The sequence below is a fragment of the Prionailurus viverrinus genome, chromosome D3 (genome assembly GCF_022837055.1).
Source record: "Prionailurus viverrinus isolate Anna chromosome D3, UM_Priviv_1.0, whole genome shotgun sequence".
NCBI classification, from domain to species: Eukaryota; Metazoa; Chordata; class Mammalia; order Carnivora; family Felidae; genus Prionailurus; species Prionailurus viverrinus.
This window is the reverse complement of record NC_062572.1, coordinates 81,580,123-81,603,635: the sequence shown is the minus strand read 5'-3', so window position 1 is coordinate 81,603,635 and position 23,513 is coordinate 81,580,123. Positions and strand designations below refer to the sequence as shown.

General features: G+C 45.4%; 1 protein-coding gene across 5 annotated transcripts in view; it reads right to left on the bottom strand.

Moving 5' to 3' along the window:
* Nucleotides 1-23,513, bottom strand: part of TNFRSF11A (TNF receptor superfamily member 11a) — a 58,470-nt gene that overhangs the window by 4,332 nt on the left and 30,625 nt on the right. For 4 of the 5 annotated variants that reach the window (XR_007145815.1, XM_047827847.1, XM_047827848.1 and 1 more), the window contains 5 exons: nucleotides 20,152-20,245; nucleotides 18,733-18,827; nucleotides 16,778-16,891; nucleotides 13,898-13,950; nucleotides 11,785-12,547 (listed from right to left, as the gene is read on the bottom strand). Coding sequence is in view for 4 of the 5 variants with exons in the window: in XM_047827847.1 (XP_047683803.1) it covers nucleotides 11,785-12,547; nucleotides 13,898-13,950; nucleotides 16,778-16,891; nucleotides 18,733-18,827; nucleotides 20,152-20,245 (1,119 nt within the window). In the remaining variant the exon portion in view is untranslated. The remainder of the gene's footprint in view (nucleotides 1-11,784; nucleotides 12,548-13,897; nucleotides 13,951-16,777; nucleotides 16,892-18,732; nucleotides 18,828-20,151; nucleotides 20,246-23,513) is intronic. The other variant, XM_047827850.1, reaches the window with a different exon arrangement.

Below are 23,513 nucleotides of genomic sequence, written 5' to 3'. Positions count from 1 at the left end.
AGCAGAGAGACCACAGGCCACGCTCCCGTCGTCGTTTGCCACGTGGGACTCAGCTTGCTGAGAGCACACCTGGGAGGAAGACTCACAGGTGCAGCTGCTACCTACGAATGCGTGTGCATGCGCGAGATCTACATGCAGCCAACAGCCAGTGGCCTCGTCATGTCCAGTGCATCAGGAGGGGAACGCAGGGCAGGAGGAAAGGTCATTGCCAGCTAGGACCCCGAGCCCACTTCAGCCCAGCCTCCCCTCTGAACACTTGTCCTAGCTTTTTGTACCTTCCACGCAGGTCCCTGACAGTTCAGCCTTGGAGGGCCAGGGGGCCACCCAGGCTCAGTATTTAGCATGATTTAGTATTTAACTGATTTAGGTTACATCGGTTTCCTTAACACTTCGTTTTTACCTCCTGGAACAAAAGAGATTCAGAAGACGAAAATGGAAAAAAAATAAATCCTGTAAATCATTCTTTCCTCGGAAGCCTGAGGAGTGTTTTGTCCCGGGTGGGGGGGGGGGGGCCTCTATATCACTTCTTTGTGAGTGACTGGATTTGGCCAGTCTTTAATTCATGGGCCTTTTGGAAAATAGAAAGTTCAACAAATGCTAGGAAACTTGCTACTCCTATTATTCTTCTATTTAAAGACTGATAGCTAGAAATGTCCCAGGTGAAAAGTGCCATAAACCAAGTAGATGCAGAAATGTCCCAACACTCAGTATCAAAAACAAAATCTTTCATTCTGACAGAGAGGTGAACAGCAAAATAGCTCCTCACTGTTAACTTCCTCTTTTTTTTTCTCCTCTACTGTGACCCAGCTTTATAACAATTTATACACATTAACCTATCACCACTCCACAAGAAGAGATTTTCCTCAAATTTGGAAGGCATGTTTTGGAGGGTCTAAAATACCAACAGCTTACAGGGAATCCCTTTGGGGAGCCTTCCCTCTACCCACAAGATACCTCCAGGGTATCTTGAAATGGAGGCCCAGTGACCCATGAAGCTATAAGATTTAAAATGTGAGCAACTTAGGACGCCTGGGTGGCTCAGTCGGTTGAGTGACCAGCTCTTGATTTCTGTTTAGGTCATGATCTCACGGTTCTGGAGTTCAAGTCCTGCATTGGGCTCTATACTTGAAGCACAGGGCCTGCTTGGGATTCTCTCTCTCTCTCTCTCTCTCTCTCTCTCTCTCTCTCTCTGCCCCTCCCCAGCTTGTGCTCTCTCTCTCTCTCTCTCTCTCAAAAATAAGTAAAAACTTAAAAAAAATAAAATGTGAGCAACAAATCTGAAGATCTATGACTCATGCTATTTCTCCCACCGGCAGTTGTATGCAGTATATATTTCAAGATAGGTAGTGGTGGGGATTTATTTGCCTGATAACCCCCCAAGCAACACGGGGGCAGCCAGCTAGTATTCCCGTTCACCAGCTAGCTGGATGGCTCCACGTTCTCCATTTCCTCTGAAATATCCCAACAGGTGCTCAGAACATACATTGTACTCTAAACTAGCAGTCTACTTTCCAGTACGTCTATGCCTTTCTGCTCCCACCAGCTACCAAGGTGGTTCTCAGTTCTGTTTTTACCAGCTGAACTCATTAGTAAATGTTATTAACTATTTTGTGAAGTGGTAAAATCTAAGTGTGATAAAAAGGGGAACGTTTGGGGCGCCTGGATGACTCAGCTGGTGAAGCGTCCGACTTCGGCTCAGGTCATGATCTTGTGGTTCACAGGTTCGAGCCCCACGTCAGGCGCTGTGCTGACAGCTCAGAGCCTGGAGCCTGCTTTGGATTCTGTGTCTCTCCCTCCCTCTGGCCCTCCCCTACTCGCACTCTGTGTCTCTCAAAAATAAACATTAAAAATTTTTAATAAAAAAAAGGGGGGAAATGTTTCTGTAAAAACCCAAGTGACTGCTTTGCAAGGACCCAAATAAGAGGACTCGAGACAAGAGACAGCTTCAACAAACTGCTGAATTGGTGCGGTGGTGTGGGAAAGAGAACTGTGGAGAAAAGAAACAAAATGAAACACACGAAACGTGCAAAAGGATCTCGCACTCACATTTGCTCTCCAAATGGCTGTAATTTCTCATTCCACACTAAAGACAGAGAGAGTAGAAATTAAGATTGTGAGGTTCATGTAAAAAAAGTCTCAGGAAACTATCAACACCCAATACATATGGCCTTTACTAAAAATAGCGTGAACGTTAAGTTCTATGTTTTAAATTTAAAAAGATATTCAAGAGGGGTGCCCAGGATGGCTCAGTCAGTTGGGTGTTTGACTCTGGATTTCGGCTCAGGTCAAGATCCCAGGGTCATGGGATCAAGTGTCGCATCAGGCTCTCTGCTGAGTGTGGAGCCTGCTTGAGATTCTCTCTCTCCCTCTGTCCCTCTCCTCAGTTTGTGCTCTCCTTCAAAAAAAATTAAGTTTTTAAAAAGTATGATTTTCTCAGTACAGCTCCTCTGTTGTGACAACGTCAGTGACTTGGTGATGCTCTTGTTCGTCCTTATAACGTAAAACTACACAGAAGGCATCGCTAACCGCTGTGTGATTGATTTATGGTTTTGAATTTAATCTCCCATCTTCTTCGCCGTCTTCATACTGAGATTTATCTACTTAGGTCAGGGTATATACAATTTCTCCCTCATTTTAAATTTTATTTTCCAACAAATCATCATCATGAATCCACTGTTGTTTACCTTCTTCCTTGTCAGAATCTTCATCTTGTCGGAGCTCTAGTAAAAGCCCGTGTTTTATCGTCTTGTACATCAAGATCCTGTTTAATTGTTCACACTAAGAATTTTATCCCATGCCAATTGCCTCATGGCAAACAATATCTCTGATATAGAAGCTGTATTCTTTTTTCTTTCCCTTCCTCCTTCCCTTCCCCTCTCTTTTTCCAAAATGGAACTCAAATCCTTTTGCCCAAGATACATTTACACATTTCAGAATTCTTTGATTCATAGGCCGGATCAAGAATATTATTCTTTGAGGGGAGGTGGGGACAGAGTGGGGGAGGTGGACAAGACCTGTAAATTCCTAACAATTAGGATGTAAAGAAAAGTTATCTAGAATGAGTATGAGATTCTCAAACAATTTTATTCTTCACATGTGTTTTTTTTTTCCTTTACCCAAGGTATAATTAATGACAAAAACTACCTTCAGTTAAGTCCAAGCCCGTTTCATCCACGCTGACTTTTTTGAGAGTAGTAAACTGGTACAGACTCAACTTCCTTAAAAAGCTTTACTGATTTCTCAATGACAGTAAGTGGCATCACAGCCGTCTTCACGGGCATGTGACCTGTGCAGCTACGTGGGGCCCCGCACTCAGAAGGCCACGCCGGGTTTACTGCTCTACGGTCATCATCTTGAATTTCTTGTTAATTTCTGCACATGGACACCTTGTGTTTTCACTTTCCAGTGGGTTCTGGAAATTATGGAGTGGGTCCTGACCTGGCAGGCAGCCCTTGAAAGTATTGCTCTGGGGAGTGGTGGTGAGCACCTGTGCGGCTCAGTCGGTTAAGCATCTGACTCTTGATTTCGGCTCAGGTAACGATCTCATGGTTCATGAGTTTGAGCCCCACATCGGGCTCTGCGCTGACGGTGCTGAACCTGCTTGGGGTTCTCCCCTCCCTCTCTCTCTGCCCCTCCCCCATGCGCGTGCGTGTGCTCTCTCTCTCTCTCTCTCTCAAAAAATAAATACACTTAAAAAAAGTATTACCCTGGGTTTTTCCCCTACACAGATGCTTTCGTTTAGCTTCACTCTTTTTGGAGGTGACATCCCGTAGGTTGGCCATCTTTCAATATTGCTGAAGTGTTTGTGAATCTAATTTTCTGTACCGATAAAGAACTAAATGTTTAGTAAGACACTAAGCTGCAGAGGCTATCTTCTGGTGCCACTAAAATATGGATCCCATGATATGTTTCCATGGTAACCACAGTAATGGGAACAACACCCCAAATCCAGAATTTCTGAGTGCTCCCTCCGTGCCGGGCGGGCTGCTCTGTGCCCACCAGCCCGCAGCTGCCCTGTGTGTGAGCATTCCAGGTTTGCTTTCCCCCTCTGCTAACACTGCCTCCAGGATGGCAACTGCCAAACGGCCTTCTTTCCTCATGGCTCCTCCTGATACAGACTCACCAGCCTGGCATCTAATTATGTCAGTGTCATCCCGGTGTCGTGGTCCCTGAAGAGCAGAAGGGGCCAACTGGTGACTAAAGTGATGAGCTGTCAGTGGCTGCCTGAGTACAAGAGAGTGAGCAGTGGGGAGGGACAGAGGAGAGAGCAGGGGTCTGGAAGCTTCCGGTCTTGTTCCGCTCAGCCCTCCCTACCTGTGGGATTCGGGACAAGCCACCTAACACCTCTCCAGATGTCGGCCTGCTCAGTTTGTGAAATGAGAATCAAGTTTCAAGCCCCGCCAGCCTGGCAGGGTGCGGCCGCACGGAGCAGCACACAATACCTGTTAAACGAAAGAATGAACGCATGAATACCCGAAGGATGGCACAAGGGTCCAATGAGATGATGGGTCTGAAAATCCCTGGGAAAGAGAGAACCAGGCTCAGGTGCGCGGATGGCATCACTACCCCTGGAACGTAGTGTCTGTGCGTGTGCAACTCGCAGGGAAACGGATTGGTGCAATGTGCCAGGCGGTAATGTTATTTTCCATCCCTGTCTTGTTGGAGGATCTCAACATGTCCTGAAGACGGAGAGGGAACTTCCCTCTAGAAATCTAACCAACTTCTGTTTTCTTCGCTGAAATAATTCATCATGACGGCTGTCACTGGTTTGAAGACTCATCTGTATAGTTCTACACTAAACCCCCATGGTCTCGTTTCTCCTCACCCAAGTCCGCTATGACCTGCCTGCAGCACGAGAGTCGATCAAGGTCAATTTAGAAGGAGCTGGTAATATCCTTATCCTGTAATACACCTCAGTCCTGAACTGTTCTTCTTAATAGCAATCATTCCTTAAAATGCGTTTTCTTCCTTTCAGGTCCCAAAGGTTGTATAGGGTTATGCAAGCTGACCAGAGAGGGCAAGGCCCTGGGATGGCGAGTTAGCAGGTCGCCATGGCAGCAAGCTGCCTGATCACGTGGTTGGGTGCCGAGCGGCTTCCTTTTCAGCATGGTTGCCGTGGCTTCTGCAGTTGATAGCGGCCCCTGAAGGGGTAGCTCTTTCCAGTGAGTGCCAAGGAAAGCCCCAGATTGTTCTGCTCTTAGAGGGGGACGCAGCCCTTGTTGGTAGCTAAGGGGAATATGAAAAGGGAGGGTGCCTGTGTGGCTCAGAGTTTGACTCTTGATTTCAGCTCAGGTCATGATCTCACAGAGCCCCGCGACAGGCTCTGTGCTGACGGCATAGTGTGCAGTTAGCGGGAGTCTGCTTAGGATTCTCTCTCTCTCTCTCTCTCTCTCTCTCTCTCTTTCTCTCTCTCTCTGCCCCTTCCCCGCTTGTACTCTCGCACTCTCTCTCTCTCCCCCTCAAAATAAATAAACATTAAAAAAAAGAAAATGTAAAAGAAAGCATGGCATAGATGAGGCTTATCCAAGATGCCTCACAAAGGCCTGAGGCTTTTTGTCTCTACTGAGCCTCCAGGAAAACAAGCAAAGCAAGGGTCCCTCCCCACCTTCCTTAACTTTCCTCGGCTGCCTTTCCGACAGCTTTCCCCTGCTAGGCTGCCCCCGGCAGTGACTGTAACTTCATGTCACTTGAGGACAAAGATGGGGTTGGAGGCATGGGAAAGAAAGAGCTTCCCTCACAAAAGAACCGACGATTGTGAAAACAGCAGCTCCTGAGACAACTGGCAGAAGGGAGAGGACTCCTAGGCCATGATAGGCATCACTCGCTGCGCAGACCCCACGTAAAGCAGCAGTGCAGCGGTTTAAGGTCTAGGCTTCATAACAGATAATCAGGATGTCACAATAGTCTACTCACCGCACCTGGCTGGCTCAGTCGGCTAAGTGTCCTACTTTGGCTCGGGTCATGATCTCGTGGGTCATGAGTTCCAGTCCCACGTTGGGTTCTGTGCTGACAGCTCAGAGCCTGGAGCCTGCTTCGGATTCTGTGTCTCCCTCTCTCTCTGACCCTCCCTCACATATGCTCTCTCTCTCAAAAATAAATAAACATTAAAAAAACTTTTTTTAATAGTCTACTCGTCTCTCAACACAGGGAGACTGGGAATTGTATTTCAAGCTACCTAAAAGTGGGATTTGGGAGCCAGAATGACATGATGATTTTTATTAAATTAGAAATTTCAAAGAATTTCTAACATTAAAAATGCATTGGTTCAGTTAAGGTTAATATTTCATGTGACTTGACTAGCAGATTTTCCAGGTAACCTGAGAGCTAAAAATAGCACTGAAGTCAACAGAAACAATGGCCAAATGAAGTGTCCCACCATGATCAGAAAGATGCCTACACTTTAATAAGTCCATGCATCACAATGGCCAACTCCATGGAATTTCTATTTCTTGGGCAGAGAAAACAAGCTTCATTTTAAGAACTCAATCTCTGGCAGAATTCACATTTTTAAGCAAGGTAATACATACTCTTCTCAAGAGCTTATTATGTTGTTTAAAATGCATAACGTATGAATACTGAATCAGAAGAACTATAGCAAATAATACCACCCAATTGTCATGTAGATTTTCTTCCAAGGAACAGAACTAAAAATATACACAAATACACTCAAACTACCCAGGCTACACGGAGTTCTTTTGGAATTTTTTAAAATCTTATTTTATACTTAACCCATATGCTTCTCATGTGATTTTCCTTTTTATGGAAATGTAAGCTCTGTTTTAGGCATTTGGAAGGAATGGAGTATATGATGATAAGGGCAGGGAACCAGTATTTAATAGTTCCATTCTGAATCATGCTCGAAAGTTAGTTAGAATGGCTTACGAATGAAACTCTTCCAGAGCGAGCCCCATCAGAACAGACAGACAGCAAGCAGGAGTGAATTAAAGTAAACAGGGAACAAATTTTTCATCTATTTTCAAATAATGCATTGACTTCTAGTACCAATGAATATTGCCCAATAACCAAATCATAAAATGTCATTTTTAACTTACAGACTCACTGACCTAATACTTGCCCTTATAGTACTTAGCTAAAAGTGAAACCCAAGCTAGTGGACGGCATTCCAACAGGAGAGAAAAGAAAGTTAGAAACAGAGCATTGTCCGCTGGGGGCCCCTGGGTGGCTCAGTCAGTTAAGCGTTCAACTTTGGCTCAGGTCATGATCTTGCAGTTCTTGGGTTTGAGCCCAGTGCCTGGCTCTGTGCTGACCACTCAGAGCCTGGAGCCTGCTTCAGATTCTGTGTCTCCCTCTCTCTCTGCCCCTTCCTCACTTATTCTCTCTCTCTCTCTCTCTCTCAAATAAATAAATAAATAAATAAATAAATAAATAAAAGAGATAGAGCATTGTCCATTGCCTGGGGGGAGTGGAGGGAAAGGGAAGAAAATTGAGGTAGGAAAGCCTTTATTTGTCCTTTCCGGGTGGAAATGGATGGTCAAGAATAGTCATGTCAAGAGAGGGGGACCCAGGAATGGGAGAAACGGGCAAGTGCCCTTCATCTTCCAGTGCCCTTGACTCCCAGGAATTGGCCTTGGTGTGTCTGTGCCATTTGCATGAACCAGCTCACCTTTGCCTCCTCTACCCACCCAGGACACTGAGGTCTGTCCAGGATAGTTAATGTCAGTCCTTCCATCCCCTGCCTGGCCTCCCGCTCCCCAGAACGGACTGAAGAAGTAGGAGGTGGAGAGTGAGTTTAGGGAACAAACAAACATGGTCTCTTGTTCTCTAGTTACTCATGACTGGCTGAATGAATGAATGAGACGGACACGCCGTGACTAAGTCACCTTGGGAGAGACTGGAAAGGTCAGGTGTGGCAAAGCTCATGGAAATTCCCACTGAATGGCGCGGCTGTCTAGAGACGGCTCGTTGATAAAGGTGTGGGGGTGCCGGGCTCAGTGAGAAGGACAGAAAGCGCACAGAAGGGGCCGTGCAGGCAGCATGCCTGCCCTCTCTGTCCAGAAGTGGCATCTGAGCTGGGACCTGGAAGGACAGGAGGAGTGGGCGGTCTGGAAAAAGGGCCAGTGCACGGGCGGGGTAGCTGGCACGAACAGAAGCACAGAAGAGGAGAGTGAGGGGTGTTCGTACTAAAAGGGGCTGGCTTTGGCCAGAACCGAGGTGGGTGAGCAGGGGAAGGAGAGAGCAGGCTGTGATCTCAAGTTACTGATTTCTTCAGTTGTCCACTCCTTCACCTCAATCCCTACTTGCTTGGCAAGCTTTCCCAAGTCTCTGTGGCTCAGTAGACTGTCAATACAGATATGGCAGAAAAATCAATATGTAGCTGGTGTTCATTAATAATCACTGTGGGCCCTGTAAATAAACAATGGTTTTCAGCTTGAAAGTGGCCGAACCAAGTAAGTGATTTCAGGGGCCAAAAACAAGTCACCAGTCACTACAGACACATTATTCTTTCTTCCACAGGAAATAATTTTCTAGACACAGTGAGAATTCTCCAAACTCCAGGTGAAAGGATTTGTAACCAAGGTAACCACCATTACGTCATCAGGATAGTAATTTAAGATGTAAATTAAGAAGTGGTTATAGAAGACATAACCAAATGTATGTGTTCCCCTTATGGGTCTTTGCTAACAATTCTCACCGTTCTTTAAGAGTTACAACACTGAGGGGCGCCTGGGTGGCTCAGTCGGTTGAGCGTCCAACTTTGGCTCAGGTCATGACCTCATGGTTTGTGGGTTCGAGCCCCACATTGGGCTCTGTGCTGCCGGCTCAGAGCCTGGAGCCTGCTTCGGGTTCTGTGTCTCCCTCTCTCTCTGCCCCTCCCCCATCGTGCTGTGCCTCTGTCTCTCAAAATAATAAACATTAAAAAGAAAGAATTATAACATTGAGAAAACAGCCTTAACGTTGGATATTATTTTTAAAAGTTATGCTTGTAGAACTGTTTGGAGAACCATCATTCGCTTCCAAGGGATGCTGGGTGTGAAGGAGATACTCCCCCCGCCCCTACTGAGGAAGTACCCAATCATGTCATTGTTTCCAGAAACCACTTGATTTGGTTGCAAGTTTTTTTTACATTATTATTTTTGAGAGAGCGAGAAAGAGACAGCGTGCAAATGGGGAAAGGGGCAGAGGAAGAGAGAGAATCTGAAGCAGGCTCCGTGCTCGGCACAGAGCCCCATGCAGGTCTCAACCTCATGACCGTGAGATCGTGACCTGAGCCAAAACCAACAGTCGGACGCTCAACCAACTGACCCACCCAGGCACCTCCGGAAGTTTAAAACATAAAAACCCACACCTAAAAATCTAAAACCCAATAAAAAAAAGCCACCTCCTTCAAGTCCTCGAGAGCACAGTGGCTTTCAGGAGATCAAATACGAATAGACCTCCCTCTGATTTTTCACTCAAGCTCCATTCTTTCACACATTATATAGAACGTACATTATGACAATCTTAAAAAAAAAAAAAAAAAAAAAGCAATAATGAGGAAGTGCTATTTTGACCAGAAACCAGAAGGCTTGTTCATGCAGAAGCAATTATGGAGAGAACAGCACAGCCTCAAAAATCAGTCTGGCTGCTGCTTCTCCTCGGGCTAGGATGAACTTGGCCCTCTTGCTGGCATCCACACGCGGGCTCTCACGGATGTTTTGCATGGCTAAGCACCAGATGAACAGAGAGAAAGCAGTGTAAACTTTCTGCAAATTAACACCACTTAGTTGATGACACACTTTTTTTTTTTCTTTCCTCCATGCCTAGCTGTTTAGTGCTGGAGAAAAGAAATGATAATAAAAAACAGACTAGGGCATTGTTTTAACTCTTTATAGGAGACCACAGATCTAGCTTTTGGCTTTGTGACACTAAGAAAAAAAATCTCTCTTTAAGTTTGGCCAACATGGGGCGCCTGGGTGGCTCAGTCAGTTAAACATCCGACTTTGGCTCAGGTCATGATCTCACGGTTCGGGAGTTCGAGCCCCGCGTCAGGCTCTGCACTGACAGAGCCTGGGAAGGCTTGGGATTCTCTCTCTCTCCCCTTTGCCCCGCCTCCACTTGCACGCCCCCCCCCCCCAAATAAATAAACTTTAAAAAAAAATAAACAAATTCGGCCAACTCTTCTTCCAACAGTTGCCGAAGTTGTTCACACAGTGGCAGTCTTACTAAGACATGGCCATGGCCACACTCAGCTTTGGTTTCCCAGCTCCCCACAGTCCAAAATGCTAGTGTTTCGTATGTCTCTATGACTGATCGGAAGAAAATTAACCACTAAAAAAAGAAGTAGAATCATAGAAACGAAGAGTAGAGCCCAACTTTCAGTTATGGAAATTCCTTAAAATCTTAACATTGAGGTCTTCTGAAGGAAGAACACATCGGTTCTTTGAAAATATCCCCAAACTCATCTCCTCCTTTCAGTCTGAGAATTGATACGATAGAATTTACACGTCAGGGAATTTGTGTAGTTACAGCAAAACCACAAAGCTTAGAAGACAGATTAAAGCACACTCTTCTATCAAATGAGCCAGGGGCCATCGCCAGCATGAGGCAGAAGAGACTCTGTGTTTCGGGTAGGACCTAGCTACCTCAGGGTCATAAAATCATTCAAAGACCAGCTGCTGGTACTGCTTGTGGTCTAAATAAAGAGGCAGGAAAGAAAAAGAAAAAGGCATCCTAGGATACAGGTGGTCCACGAATGGGCTTTTTTCCTTTTCCTTTTTGAGGGTGGGAGGAGTCTGTGAAGCCCTTTATGTTTTTTTTTTTTTTAAGTCTGTTTGTTTGTTTATTTAGAGAACCAGCGGGGGAGGGGCAGAGAGAGAAGGGGACCGAGGATCCCAAGCAGGCTCTGTGCTGACAGCAGAGAGCCCAACGCGGGGCTCGAACACACGCACCGTGAGATTGTGACCTGAGCCAAAGTCGGATGCTCAACTGACCAAGCCATCCAGGCACCCCCTGTGAAGCCCTTTAAATGGTATACGTGCACGTATTCATTTTTCTGGAGAGAGCGTCTATAGCTGTCGGAAGACTCTCAGAGAGATCCCTGACCCCCCATGTGGTAGATAAAACCCAGAGCTCACACTACCAGCGGCAAAGTTCCTTGTAACTACGATGAAACAGACGGCGTCTTAGCCTTGGGGAAAAAGTTATTATAATTGGTGGGCCATTCGTGCTCAAGCAGTGATGCAACGATAAGTCTCTATCATGATTTTAAACTGTAAAATTATCCTCCTGGTTCCATAAATACATTATATGCAGTGGCTGTAAAAGGGGCTTCTCATATAAAGCATCAAAGGACATTTATACTGCATCATGAATTTGGTATCGAACCGAGATACTCTCCATAAATATTAATTAAGAATTAACTAAACAATGTTTGTCCCCTGAAAATTATAAAAGCTTTCTCGGGAGCTTTGAGGAGTAGGTTGCTTTAAAAACGCAAACAGAACCCAGAAATCTGAGGGAACGCCTTGACTTCAGCCAGTCCCGAGGTCAATGCTGCCATTGCCTTGGGAGGCTCACTGCCGGGGGCGGGCGGTGAGGCATGTGTAAATGAAGACAGTCCCGGGGGCTGGAGGATACAGTCACACACCCGTCACAAACCCAACGTGCGGACGGGGTCAAAACCCACCCTGCAGAGAGGTCTATCAGGAGGAAACGTGCGAGCAAAATTTTCCCCACGTTAGCATCCTTCCTCCCCAAATGGTCTGTGACACTTGCCTTCAAACACTGCATAAAGAACAGGCCTTTTTTAAAGCTCAGAAGGAAGGGACCAGGAAAATCACTTACCAGATGCAGGTGGCTGGTCACTGGAGGGGCTTCCAGACCCCGGGCCTCCCCTCATCGAGCCGGGAAGCCTTACGTCGGCCCCGTCCGTGGGCTGGCCTGTCCCCTCGGCTGCTTCTTCAGGCGGGGGGCCCATGCCATAGGCGCACTGGGGCAAAGGTCCACTTTTCGCGGTAGGCGTGAGGGGTTCCCGGTCCTCCCCGGGAGGGTTTCTGCAGCCTGCGCAGCCCTCTGCAGAGCTGGGGCTGGCGGCCCAGTGGGGGCAATTGCCACCCTCCACTTCTTTTTGCAAGTACTTTTCGGGGGCTAGGGGAATCCAGTCGGTCCTGCACGGGGGCTCCGTGAAATTGCAGCTTTCAGAATCCACCAAGCCCTCTGTCCCAGTGAAGCACTGGCTTAAACTGTCATTCTCCCCCACCTCCAGGGGCTCAGGGAAAGGGGGTGTGGATTTGCTGCCAGGCCGAGGGAGGGACAGTGAAGAGTCTGGGGTCTGGGAGGGCCTGTCTACATATTCGTCTTCCGTGGGCATCTGCCTGAAGGGGTCCCCCTCAATCTCGCTGACCAAGGTGAGCACTCCAGCATCTTCTCCCTGTGCACAGGGACCACCCCCTGTGCACACACCGCCGCAGAGGCCAACGCCGTCTGGACAGCACATATCTTCGGGAAACATCTTCTCTTCCAGAGTCAGCAGTAAGACACCTTCACAAATTTCACGCTGACTAGAGGCTTCCATATGAGTGCTGCTAAAATTGTTGCCTGAGGACTCCTGCAGATTTCAATTCAGAAGGCACAGGTATTAATGCCCACACTTACTAGAAACGTGTTCCTGCTAAACACAGCTGAAAATGGTTTATAGTAATTATTTCCACCGTGACAAGTACAGATGGACCACTCACTATGGTACTTTGCCTGTGTTATTTAAAATTACAGAGTGGGGGAGAACCCTAAAATGGAATCCAACCAGAAACGAATGAATCAAACTGCATTTCCCACGAATAGCACGTTCACACCCAAATAAGGCAAAGGGCTAACTCAACTTTAGAACACAGTGTTTTGTCCATATACGTTCAATCTAAATTAAAAAAAAAAAACTGTAAACAAATAATGAATTCTAGCTAGTAGCTTTGTTTTTTTGCTGTGGTACAGTTTAGTAATTGTGAAACTACTGTCTCTGTGTTCCGTCATTGAGCCAATGAGCAAATATACTGACAGTAACGGGAGCCACATTTCATCCTGTTGGGAATGGGAGAGGGGAGATTCAAATCCAGGTAAGGCAAAGACCGAATGAATCCTGTGGTGTTGGGATTGGGATTGGAATTGGGAGAATCAGGATGAGCTCCCAGTTTAAAGTTTATATTCTTCATGCCTTAAAGACAATAGATTTAAGGGACAGAATCAGGTAATTGAAGACATATTAATAATTAATAGCACATGTGGATAATAGTTCGTAATACTATTACATTTCTTGATTTTGATAAAGGTTCTAAGGTTATGTAAGGTTAACTAATGTGCTTGCTCTTAGGAAACCCACCCTGAAGCATTTAAAGGTATAGGAGCATGATGTCTGCCTTTCACTCTAAAATGCACCACGAATAAAAGCACACATAGACATATACACACAGATAGACGGCCAATGATACAGTATAAGCAATTGCTGGGTCTGAATTTAGGGCATGTGGCAGTTTTTTGTGTGCTATTCTCGCTGCTTTTCTATAATTTTGAATATATCAAAATTAAAAGTTACCAAAATAACTCTTTTCAATCACTCTGGAGTAAAGGAAAATGGCAGCTCTTTCCTACTCAGAATCTGTCCTAGGCGATCAAGACTGGCACCAGAAAACAACATAACTGATGTATGTGCACAGAGATGATGCGTGGCATGAAATGCAAAGAAAACAGCATTTAGATGAGCAGCTGTGTGGGCTTTGGCTTATCCTGTAGCGACCAATCCTGGGATTGGAGGCTCCGTCCCTCCAGGCTGTACCCCTTTCCCAGCGGGGCTCGGCATTTAACTACTAACCGCTACAGTTAGATGTACTAACATGACTACATGTTAGTAGTCAACAGCCTACGGTTAAAAGTACGTTAAGGAGACACTTAAGACTTTTAAATTTACCTTATTTCCACTTAGGCGGCCGCAAGCCTCATTGACCCAGTGCCACAAATTAGCTAGAAAAACAAAGTAAGGATAAGAACTTCATATTATTATTTCCTCTAATTCAGTATTCCTGACCACTCTGTCAGCTGCGTGTATCTCTAAACACAGTCCTCTGCAAGTCTTTTCAGTGAGAGTTCCTGAGAGTGAAAACATTAAAAAAAAAAAAAAAAATCAACCAATTCAAAGACTCTTCCTACCGAAACCAGAACTTTCTGATCTCTGCAAAGCCCAAGTATCACGCACTAACGTTCTTCCAAATTCCTCTGGCCACACTCGGAGCGGCTGTTAGGACTTCAGTGGTTCTCCTTCCCTTTGCAAGTTTTCTTTGATACGAGGGAAGAGGGACAGGCGGGTGGGGCTGGGCGCTGTGGGGGGAGTAAAGAAGACACTGGTCTGGGACACTGACTTTCCAGTACCCTAACTCCAATGTCTGTACAACACAGGGAAATTGCACACCGGAAGGCTGTGGCAGGCCCCCCTGAGCTCCAGCGGACCCCGAGTCCATAAAACCTATGAATTTATGTTCTACAAAGATAAAATTTTAGCCCACCTCCGCTGACTTTGATGGGGGGGGGGTGCTGTCCATTCTCCATTAGAAGATAATCAGGTCATGATAATAGCTAATGCTCCCTATTACATGACCTTGTCCGGTCCATTTCACTTCTCTGAGCCTCAGTTTCCTCAGCATGAAACGGGAGAAATATCAGCACCCGCCTTATGGTGCCGTTGTGATTTCGTGACTGCACGTAAAATGTGTAAGCGTGCTGGCACAGGATAAATATTCAGTATGTGTCAGTTACTGCAATGACCTTTGTTACTAGTTTCGCGTCTTTTCTGTATTTTTGAAATTACACAAAAATAAAGTTACCCCAAATAAAAGGAAACCTGTAGCTCTTCCCTTGGAGGGATCAGTACTAGATAATCCCAAATGGTACTAAGAAAGGATATTTGTACGCAGAGGGGATACTCATAATTACTAAGATGATCTCTCTCCCAGATGATTGCAAAAGCCCTCCTAACTGTATGTCTGCATCCACCCTTACTGCACCCCCAAAGTTGTTTTCCATCTACAACCAGAGGGCTGTTTTCACTGCTCTTTGCTAAGGATAAGGAGCAAACTCCGAACCCAAGCCTGCAGCGCTCCATCATCTGGCCACCCCTCCCCGTCCAGTTCCATCTCACGCTGGTCCTGACTTTCTGCTCCAGCGGCACTAACCTTAACTAGTGCCAACTGGCCTTCAGATCTCAGCTCCGTATGTCTTCTGGGAGACCCTTGCTGGCCCCAAGGTCAGAGGACCCCCTGTTTTCTGCTCACCTAGAGCTCCGTAATTTCCCTTTTTAGCACTCAGTCTCACTGTGGTACTCGGCAACGAGCCCCCAGTGCCAGTCCCATCCCTGGTAGCCAAAAAACGTGTGCCCCATGAACAGATGAAGGGAAAGCCAACAGCTCTAAACCTTCATTCGGTAATTGGTAGACCCATCGTCTTTCTCACTGAGAAGATATGGCAGTAAGAGATTATTACAGAGACAAAAACTAAAAAAAACAAAAGATCAGAAACCTGTTTATCTCACATAAACTCCACAAGTGACCCTCACCATCTGAACACGCATTATTCAAATCCCTAGTTACTGGGTCGCTAGGGAAGTGGAGCATCGCTAAATAAAAATATTCAATAATGAGTAGACTCAAAGAGAACAGAACACTGCTCTCTGCTTAACATAAGCATCTTCAAACATCATCTTCCCTGTTTAAAAATTTTTGATTGCACCGTGTTACATTAAGTAACGTGACGTTAATGGAAACAGCAAGATATGTGAGGTTTCATGAAGTCCATGCATGTGATATAGGAGAACTGATCGAACCACAGCCAAGCCGAGGTGGATATGACAAACACCCGAGCAACTAAAAATGGAAAAAGGATGGCGGGACAACAGGTGCTCCAAGAGAGGAAGATCTGACCTCGAAAGCATGAAGAAATCGCTCAAGGAATCCTTTCTTAAAAACGACACTCTTTCAGCTTTGTCGTGTAGAAGCCAAATGTGATGTGAGGCTAAAAGGCACCATCAGTTGCTCTTGCTACAAGGTAACACCCGATTATTCATTCTAAGAACAAGCACCTAAATTTTACTGAATAGAAGATAATTTATTTTCATAATTTCATTTTCGTATTGCAAGGTAAGACCCCAGTCAAAACTTTATGTCTGCCATTTACTGGAACATTTGTCTCTATTTTAAGTGGGTGCATAAAAAATGTTGGTATTCTTGAGGTGCCTTGTGGCTCAGTTGGATGAGCATCCAACTCTTGATTTTGGCTCAGGTCATGATCTCACGGTTCACGAGACTGAGCCCCACATCGGGCTCTTGCGCCGATAGCACAGAACCTGCTTGGGATTCTCACTCTCTCCCTCTCTCTCTGCCCCTTTCCTGCTCACTCTGTCTCTCTCACCCTCTCTCTCAAAATAAATATTTTGGGTGATTCAGTTGGTTAAGTGTCTGACTTCAGTTTAGGTCATGATCTCACGGTTCCAGGGTTCGAGCCCTGTGTAGGCCTCTGTGCTGACAGCTCGAAGCCTGGAACCTGCTTCAGATTCTGTGCCCCCCTTTCTCTGCCCCTCCCCCACTCTCAACTTACCTCTCTCTCTCAACAATAAATAAGTAGTAAAACTATTTTTTCAATATTTTTTAAAAACGTTGGTATTCTTGGAAAAAGGCAACTCATTCACACCTGATGATCTATCCTGCGTGAACACACAGCCTAAGAGTCATCAGTTCCTGAACCTAGAAAGGTATCTGCTTTCTTTAAGATTACTTTTCAAAAACCAGTGTAGATACAATACCTGTTACTGCTTTCCCTTTTTTCCTATAGTAAACACCAAAGATGACAGCAGCAACTAATGCCACAGATATGAAGAGAAGCAGAATAATTAAACCGGGCAAGTATATCTTGGATTCTGTATTGGAAGAAAATAAGAAAAAGGTGTTAAAGATGGTTTCATATCATTCTCTAGTTATTTTCATTGTTGTTTAAAAACAAAACCCTTTGAATCAAACCCCAGAGTGGAGGATGCTGGTCTGACAGCAGAGAAGAAGGACGGTCCCCAACTCTGATGGCAGGTGTGCAGAGAACGCTGACCTCTGGAAGGGGGAAAGTGACTTTGCTGCCAGCCTCGCGCCCGGCGTCCCTCCGCAAGCCAGCCCAGAGCTGTCTTTAAACATTGCTATTTTAGCACAACTCTAATCATGCTGACCGTGCCATCTAGATCCATCTTTGCTTACCAAGAACAACACCTCATTCCCTCCAGCTGGACGGCCTCCAAGGCCAAAGGAAGCCCCTTATCCTATCTCTTTCCAAAGGACAACGTGGCACCGGGGTTCTGCCGGTCGTGAGAACAGAACCATGGCCGTCCTGCGAAGTGTTTCAGGTAGGTCATCTACAACACAATGTGACACAACCATTTCTCCCATCCCTCTTGATCACTTCATTACTAGAACCTTTATATGATGGGTTCTTGGTTTACATGCCCTGGTTCCCAGGACTCCCGCCTCTCCTTTCCTTCTCTCTTGTTAAGAGTAGCTTTTGGGGGGGTGCCTGGGTGGCTCAGTCGGTTAAGCGGCCGACTTCAGCTCAGGTCACCATCTCGCGGTCTGGTCCGTGAGTTCGAGCCCCGCGTCGGGCTCTGTGCTGACAGCTCAGAGCCTGGAGCCTGTTTCAGATTCTGTGTCTCCCTCTCTCTGACCCTCCCCTGTTCATGCTCTGTCTCTCCCTGTCTCAAAAATAAATAAAAAAACGTTAAAAAAAAATTAAAAAAAAAAAAAAAAGAGTAGCTTTTGGGTTGCCTGGGTGGCTCAGTCGGTTGAGCGTCCGACTTCGGCTCAGGTCATGATCTCACGGTTCACGAGTTCAAGCCCCGGGTCGGGCTCTGTGCTGACAGCTCGGAGCCTGGAGCCTGCTTCGGATTCTGTGTCTCCCTCTCTCTCTGACCCTCCCCCATTCGTGCTCTGTCCTTCTCTCTCAAAAAACAAAACAAAACAAAAAAACCCAAACATTTAAAAAAAATTGTAGCTTTTCATTCCCTCAGTTGTTTCCAATGTTATCTTTAAAATGGTCTTTTTTTAATGCTGCTCTGTGTTAACTCCATGTGCGGAACGCTTAGGGGTCCTCCTGTTTCCCAAAATGTCAAACCTAAACCCTTAATTAGCCCCGTTAATCTGTGGCCTGGGTTCTCTTGCCTCATTACGAGGGTCTTCCTGCTGTGTGTGCCATCTCCAGTGCTGCCATATCTGGACCCACCTCTGCCCCATGTCACTCCCCTTGGTAACCAGCATCCAGTTGACAAAAGCTGTCAACTTTTCTGTCAAGCGTTGATCACTTAAGCTACTTAAAATTAACTTGATCTACAAAACGTGCCGTATATAACAATAGCGATACTCTAACTCTAGCTGGTGACCAAAATCTCCCACAGACACCCTTACTGTGATCTCCACTATCCTGCCATATTGGGGCATTTTAATTCATGTTTATAGCTCCATTTCTTTTTTCTTTTCTTTCTTTGTTTCTTTCTTTCTATTTTTGCATATATGAATATTTTATTAGTCATCCATTCCAGCAGGAAAGTTTCAAGGAAACAACATATGTCGAGTTAGAACACCGATGGAAGTGAAGGGGGACCACGGATCAGATGGGATGAAACTGAGGTGAACCCCTTCAGGCACAGCATGTACTATGGAAGACATCTAGAAGAGCGGACGAGACTGGGCATATCTACAACCGACCCGCTCTGTTTAAACATACCATTTGGTGGCTTTGTAGACGGCAGAGAAGAACTGCAAACCACATCTGATTTATCGGTCCCATGACGTACTTCCGTCTCTCCGAGAACGCTACAGCTGTGGAGGTAGAATTGGTTAAGTACTCGGTTTCATATTCTTGTTTTTTAAAAAACAACGCTACACAAGGCTCTACTCCACTAGATTGCTAGCTCCTTCGGGAGAAAAACTGAGGTCTTCCTGCACACGGGAATCCCCAGTGCCTGTCACACACTGTAAGGGTGGACAAATGAATGAGCAAAAGTAACCACTGCCAGGGTTCTCTAAGAACTAGTCTGAGACCGTGTTCTGGAAAAGAGCATTGGTGTCTTCAGTAAAGATGCCAAATGGTTCAGTGGCCTTGGCTGAGTGATAAACTTTTGCTGAATGCTGTTTTGAAGCTGGAAACACAAAAAATCTTTTTCAACATAAAACGTGAGTAAGTGGATTAGAAAATAAATATCTAATGAGAATTACTATATTGGGAATTTTTTAGGATTCAATACATGTATTTATATTAGTATTCAATAAAAAGCACACAATGGAAGGACCCAGGGATTCCACTATATATACATATAATTTCACTGCACACACACACACACACACACACACGCGCACACATTAAGTGCGAAACAGTATATATACACGAGATGATGCACTGAGAATTATTTATTACTGTGACAGGCTGGAAACTACTTATATGACTATCAAAAGGGAAATTATTAAATAAAATGATGGTATAGCTCTATGGTGAAACACTAGCGACCAAAAGCCACAAAGATCTAAGTCAACAAACATGGAATAAGCTCCCGTTAGCATATATTATGTGAAGAAGCCCAAGATGTGTAGAGTATGCAAACATTTACATGAACAGGAGGCTTCCATATGCACACACACACACACACACACACACACATCTCTGGGCAAATACACCGATGGTGTGGGGAAGCTGGGAAGCGTGGGAGCGGCGAGGGAATGATAATAAACATCATAAGTCATTCTCAGGTAAATAGGGTTAGAAAAACGAAAAAAGAAGCTGCAACTGGAAGTCAAAGATTTGATCCAACTGAATCTAAAAAGTAGTACAGAGCTCCTGTGACACATCAAGTTGAAGACAGTGCAGGTGGAGTTTAAAACCAAACTCAGGGCACCTGCGTGGCTCAGTTGGCTAAGCCTCACACTTCGGCTCAGGTCGTGATCTCACAGTCCGTGAGTTCGAGCCCTGTGTCGGGCTCTGTGCCGACAGCTCGGAGCCTGGGGCCTGCTTCGGATTGTGTCTCCTTCTCTCTCTGCCCATTCCCCACTCATGCTCTCTCTCTCAAAAATGAATAAATGTTAAAAAAAAATTTTTTTTTTAAATAAAATAAAATCAACAAACTCTCTTGGCTCCTCTGTTGTCACTTACTTGGTCCAAGGTTTGCATTTTTCTGTGGAAGAGAAGGCATCTGAGAAGGAGCCCACAAGGCAGGGCTCGCACACTGTGTCCTTGTTGAGCTGCACTGTCAACAAAATGGACAAAAGAACAAACAAAACAAACAGGCACACTTAGAGATCGGCCAGGCTGATGGCCCCGAGGACCCGAGATCAGGAGCCCCGCCAGTGCCTCCAGCCTCCCCACTCCCACTGTCACCGCCTACGGCCGATTGCTTTGGTTCATCCTGGCTGTAGAGGGCCCAGCGTCCCAGAACCGCCCTTAGAAAGGTAACTGGCTCACTGTCAGGCTACTGACATCAGCGTCTGAGTTAGGGACTCATGCTCTGCTGTTCAGAGCCGCTGTCCTGGTCACGTGGGGAGCCTGCTGTCTGCCTTGTTTTTAACCAGGCACCTGTCCGATCTCCCCTTTCAGCCTTTTGGGTTCATAGCAGTTTTTGTCTACAAAGGATGGCAGCCTTTTCACAGCTTTTAAGGCAAACTTCCTGTCATGACTCCTGACCAGCTAAATCTTACCAGTCCGGGCACTAGAACGTTTGTAACAAAGTTTTCTCTAAGAAAAACAGAAACAAAAGCAACCCTTCCCCAAAAAACCCTACGGATCTCCTTCTCTTAAACCAAGAGTTGGTAGCAAATGTTTTCTAAAGAGGGCCATACAGTAAATATATTAGGCTTCGCAGGCCTTCTGATCTCTGTAATTACTTGTAGCATGAAAATACCATAGACAATATGTTAACAACAACAACAACAACAACAACAACGATATGGCTGTGTTCCAGTAAAACTCTATTTACACAAACACAGTGGTGGGATGGAGTTTGGACCCCTGCCTTAATCCATGGCAGTGCAAGCAGAAATTGGCTGTGGTTAGGAAGCCTTCTTCAGATCTCTAACATTCCTCATCAACTATGTTATCAAAATAGGAAATATCTCCAATTTCCCAGGTCTGTTATCCTTACTGTAACCGACACGTGATGCCCCTTTGGTAATTCCAATAAAGAAGAACATTGGTGGAGCGCCTGGGTGGCTCAGTTCGTTCAGCATCGACTTTTGATTTTGGCTCAGATCATGATCTCAGAGTCGTAGGTTCAAGCCACACTCAGCCTGGAGCCTACTTGGGATTCTTTCTCCCTCTCTCTCTGCTCCTCCCCCCGCTCCCCTCCCCTCCCCCAATCAACCAATCAATGAACATTGGCTACTATGTGATATCATAATCAGTGCCAAAATCACAATTTACTCTTAGAGCAGTTAATTTACGCTTGAAAGCACTTCTGTGATTCATTTTCATAAATAAAGCATTAAAATAATAAATTGCACTTTCTTTGTCCAAAGTCAAATGGGAAGTACATTCTTGACTTCTGTAATTGCCTCAATAAGTAGGGTACCCCAAAGGATACAAAAATGCTGATTTGAAGGGGCACATGCATCCCAATGTTCATAGCAACACTGTCAACAATAGCCACACTAAGAAAGAGCCTGAATGTCCATCGACTGATGAATGAATAAAGAAGATGTGGTTTATATATACAGTGGAATATCACTGGGCAATCAAAAAGAATGAAATCCTGCCATTTGCAACAGCGTTGTTGGAACTAGAGTGTATTATGCTAAGTGAAATAAGTCAGTCAGGGAAAGACAAGTATCATATGATTTCACTCAAATGTGGAATTTAAGAAACACAACAGATGAACATAGGAGAAGGGAAGGAAAAATAAGATAAAAACAGAGAGGGAGGCAAACATAAGAGACTCTTAAATCCAGAGAACAAACTGAGGGCTGATGGGGTGGGGGGAGGGGGGAGGATGGGTGACGGCCATTAACGAGGGCACTTATTGGAATGAGCACTAGGTGGGAAATGTAAGAATAATTAATCTAATAATCCCCAATCTAGTAGTTTGATTCACTTTGAAACGATATTAACAGAAGCCCAGTTAACATCTAGTTGCTCACATTGATTTAGACAGCTTTGAAAAATATTAACACACTCTAGAAGAGTAACCCTTAGAAACAAAGAGACTTCCTAAGGAGCCACAAGTCACACATGGCTTTAAAGGCATTAAATCCGGGGCGCCTGGGTGGCGCAGTCGGTTAAGCGTCCGACTTCAGCCAGGTCACGATCTCGCGGTGTGTGAGTTCGAGCCCCACGTCAGGCTCTGGGCTGATGGCTCGGAGCCTGGAGCCTGTTTCCGATTCTGTGTCTCCCTCTCTCTTTGCCCCTCCCCTGTTCATGCTCTGTCTCTCTCTGTCCCAAAAATAAATAAAAAACGTTGAAAAAAAAAATTTAAAGGCATTAAATCCAAGCACTGGACTCTCACATCTACTATTGAAACAACTGACCTGCCAGAGGCATCCTATAGGGTCTCCTTTCCTCTTTCCCTGGACACAATCACACTTTCCCCACTTTACAAAAGAAGGCAGGCTGCTTGCCCGCTCCAAATCCTGCTCTGGTGCTAAACCTCTGAGATGCCAAAACAAAACGAAACAACATAACAAATCGAAATATCGGTAATGGCAAAACTCCTGCATTCAGAGAACCTCCATACAGTGTCTGCCTTTTCTTGTCTGTCGAGGGCAAAATGTGAGTGTGACAACAGAATGGGGTATCTGGGACCAGGGTGAGTTGTTCAGAATTCAAATACACTGCAAGGTAGGGCACGAGGGAGATTTTCATTCACCCGCTTCACCCCCTCCATCCTCCACCTATTTTCAGAGAAAGCACCATTTCCAAAGGAATACGGTGGAGACAACACCCATCAAAGAAAAGGCACCTTTTCTCATGCGGGTGGCAAACTTGTGGGAAGGCTCTGGGCCTTGTCTTAGAATCAAATTCAAAAGGGAGTTGGTTGTCATAGGGAGATTTTTTTTTTCAATTTGTTTAAAGAGATTAAAAAAGAATTTTTTTTTTTTTTACATTTATTTGTTTTTGAAGGACAGAGAGAGACAGAACACAAGTGGGGAAGGGACAGAGAGAGAAGGAGACACAGAATCCAAAGTAGGCTCCAGGCTCCGAGCTGTCAGCACAGAACCTGATGCGGGGCTCGAACTCACAAACCGTGAGATCCTGACCTAAGCCGAAGTCAGATGCTTAACCTACTGAGCCACCCAGGTTCCCCAGATTTATTTTAATAACTAAAAAAAAAAATCAAGTCAGACTTTTTCCAAGAGAAAGCCCATCTGGTTCAGTTGATACATTTGGTAAAAAGGGCGGACTGGACCAGTGTGACTGATGGACATTTTCTTCCATAAAAATTGAAATGAATAGCATCTTAATTCTTCTAATCCTGTCCAAGTCTTCTGGGTTAAAACAAGTTGCCTCTAAATGAAAGATCAACAGAT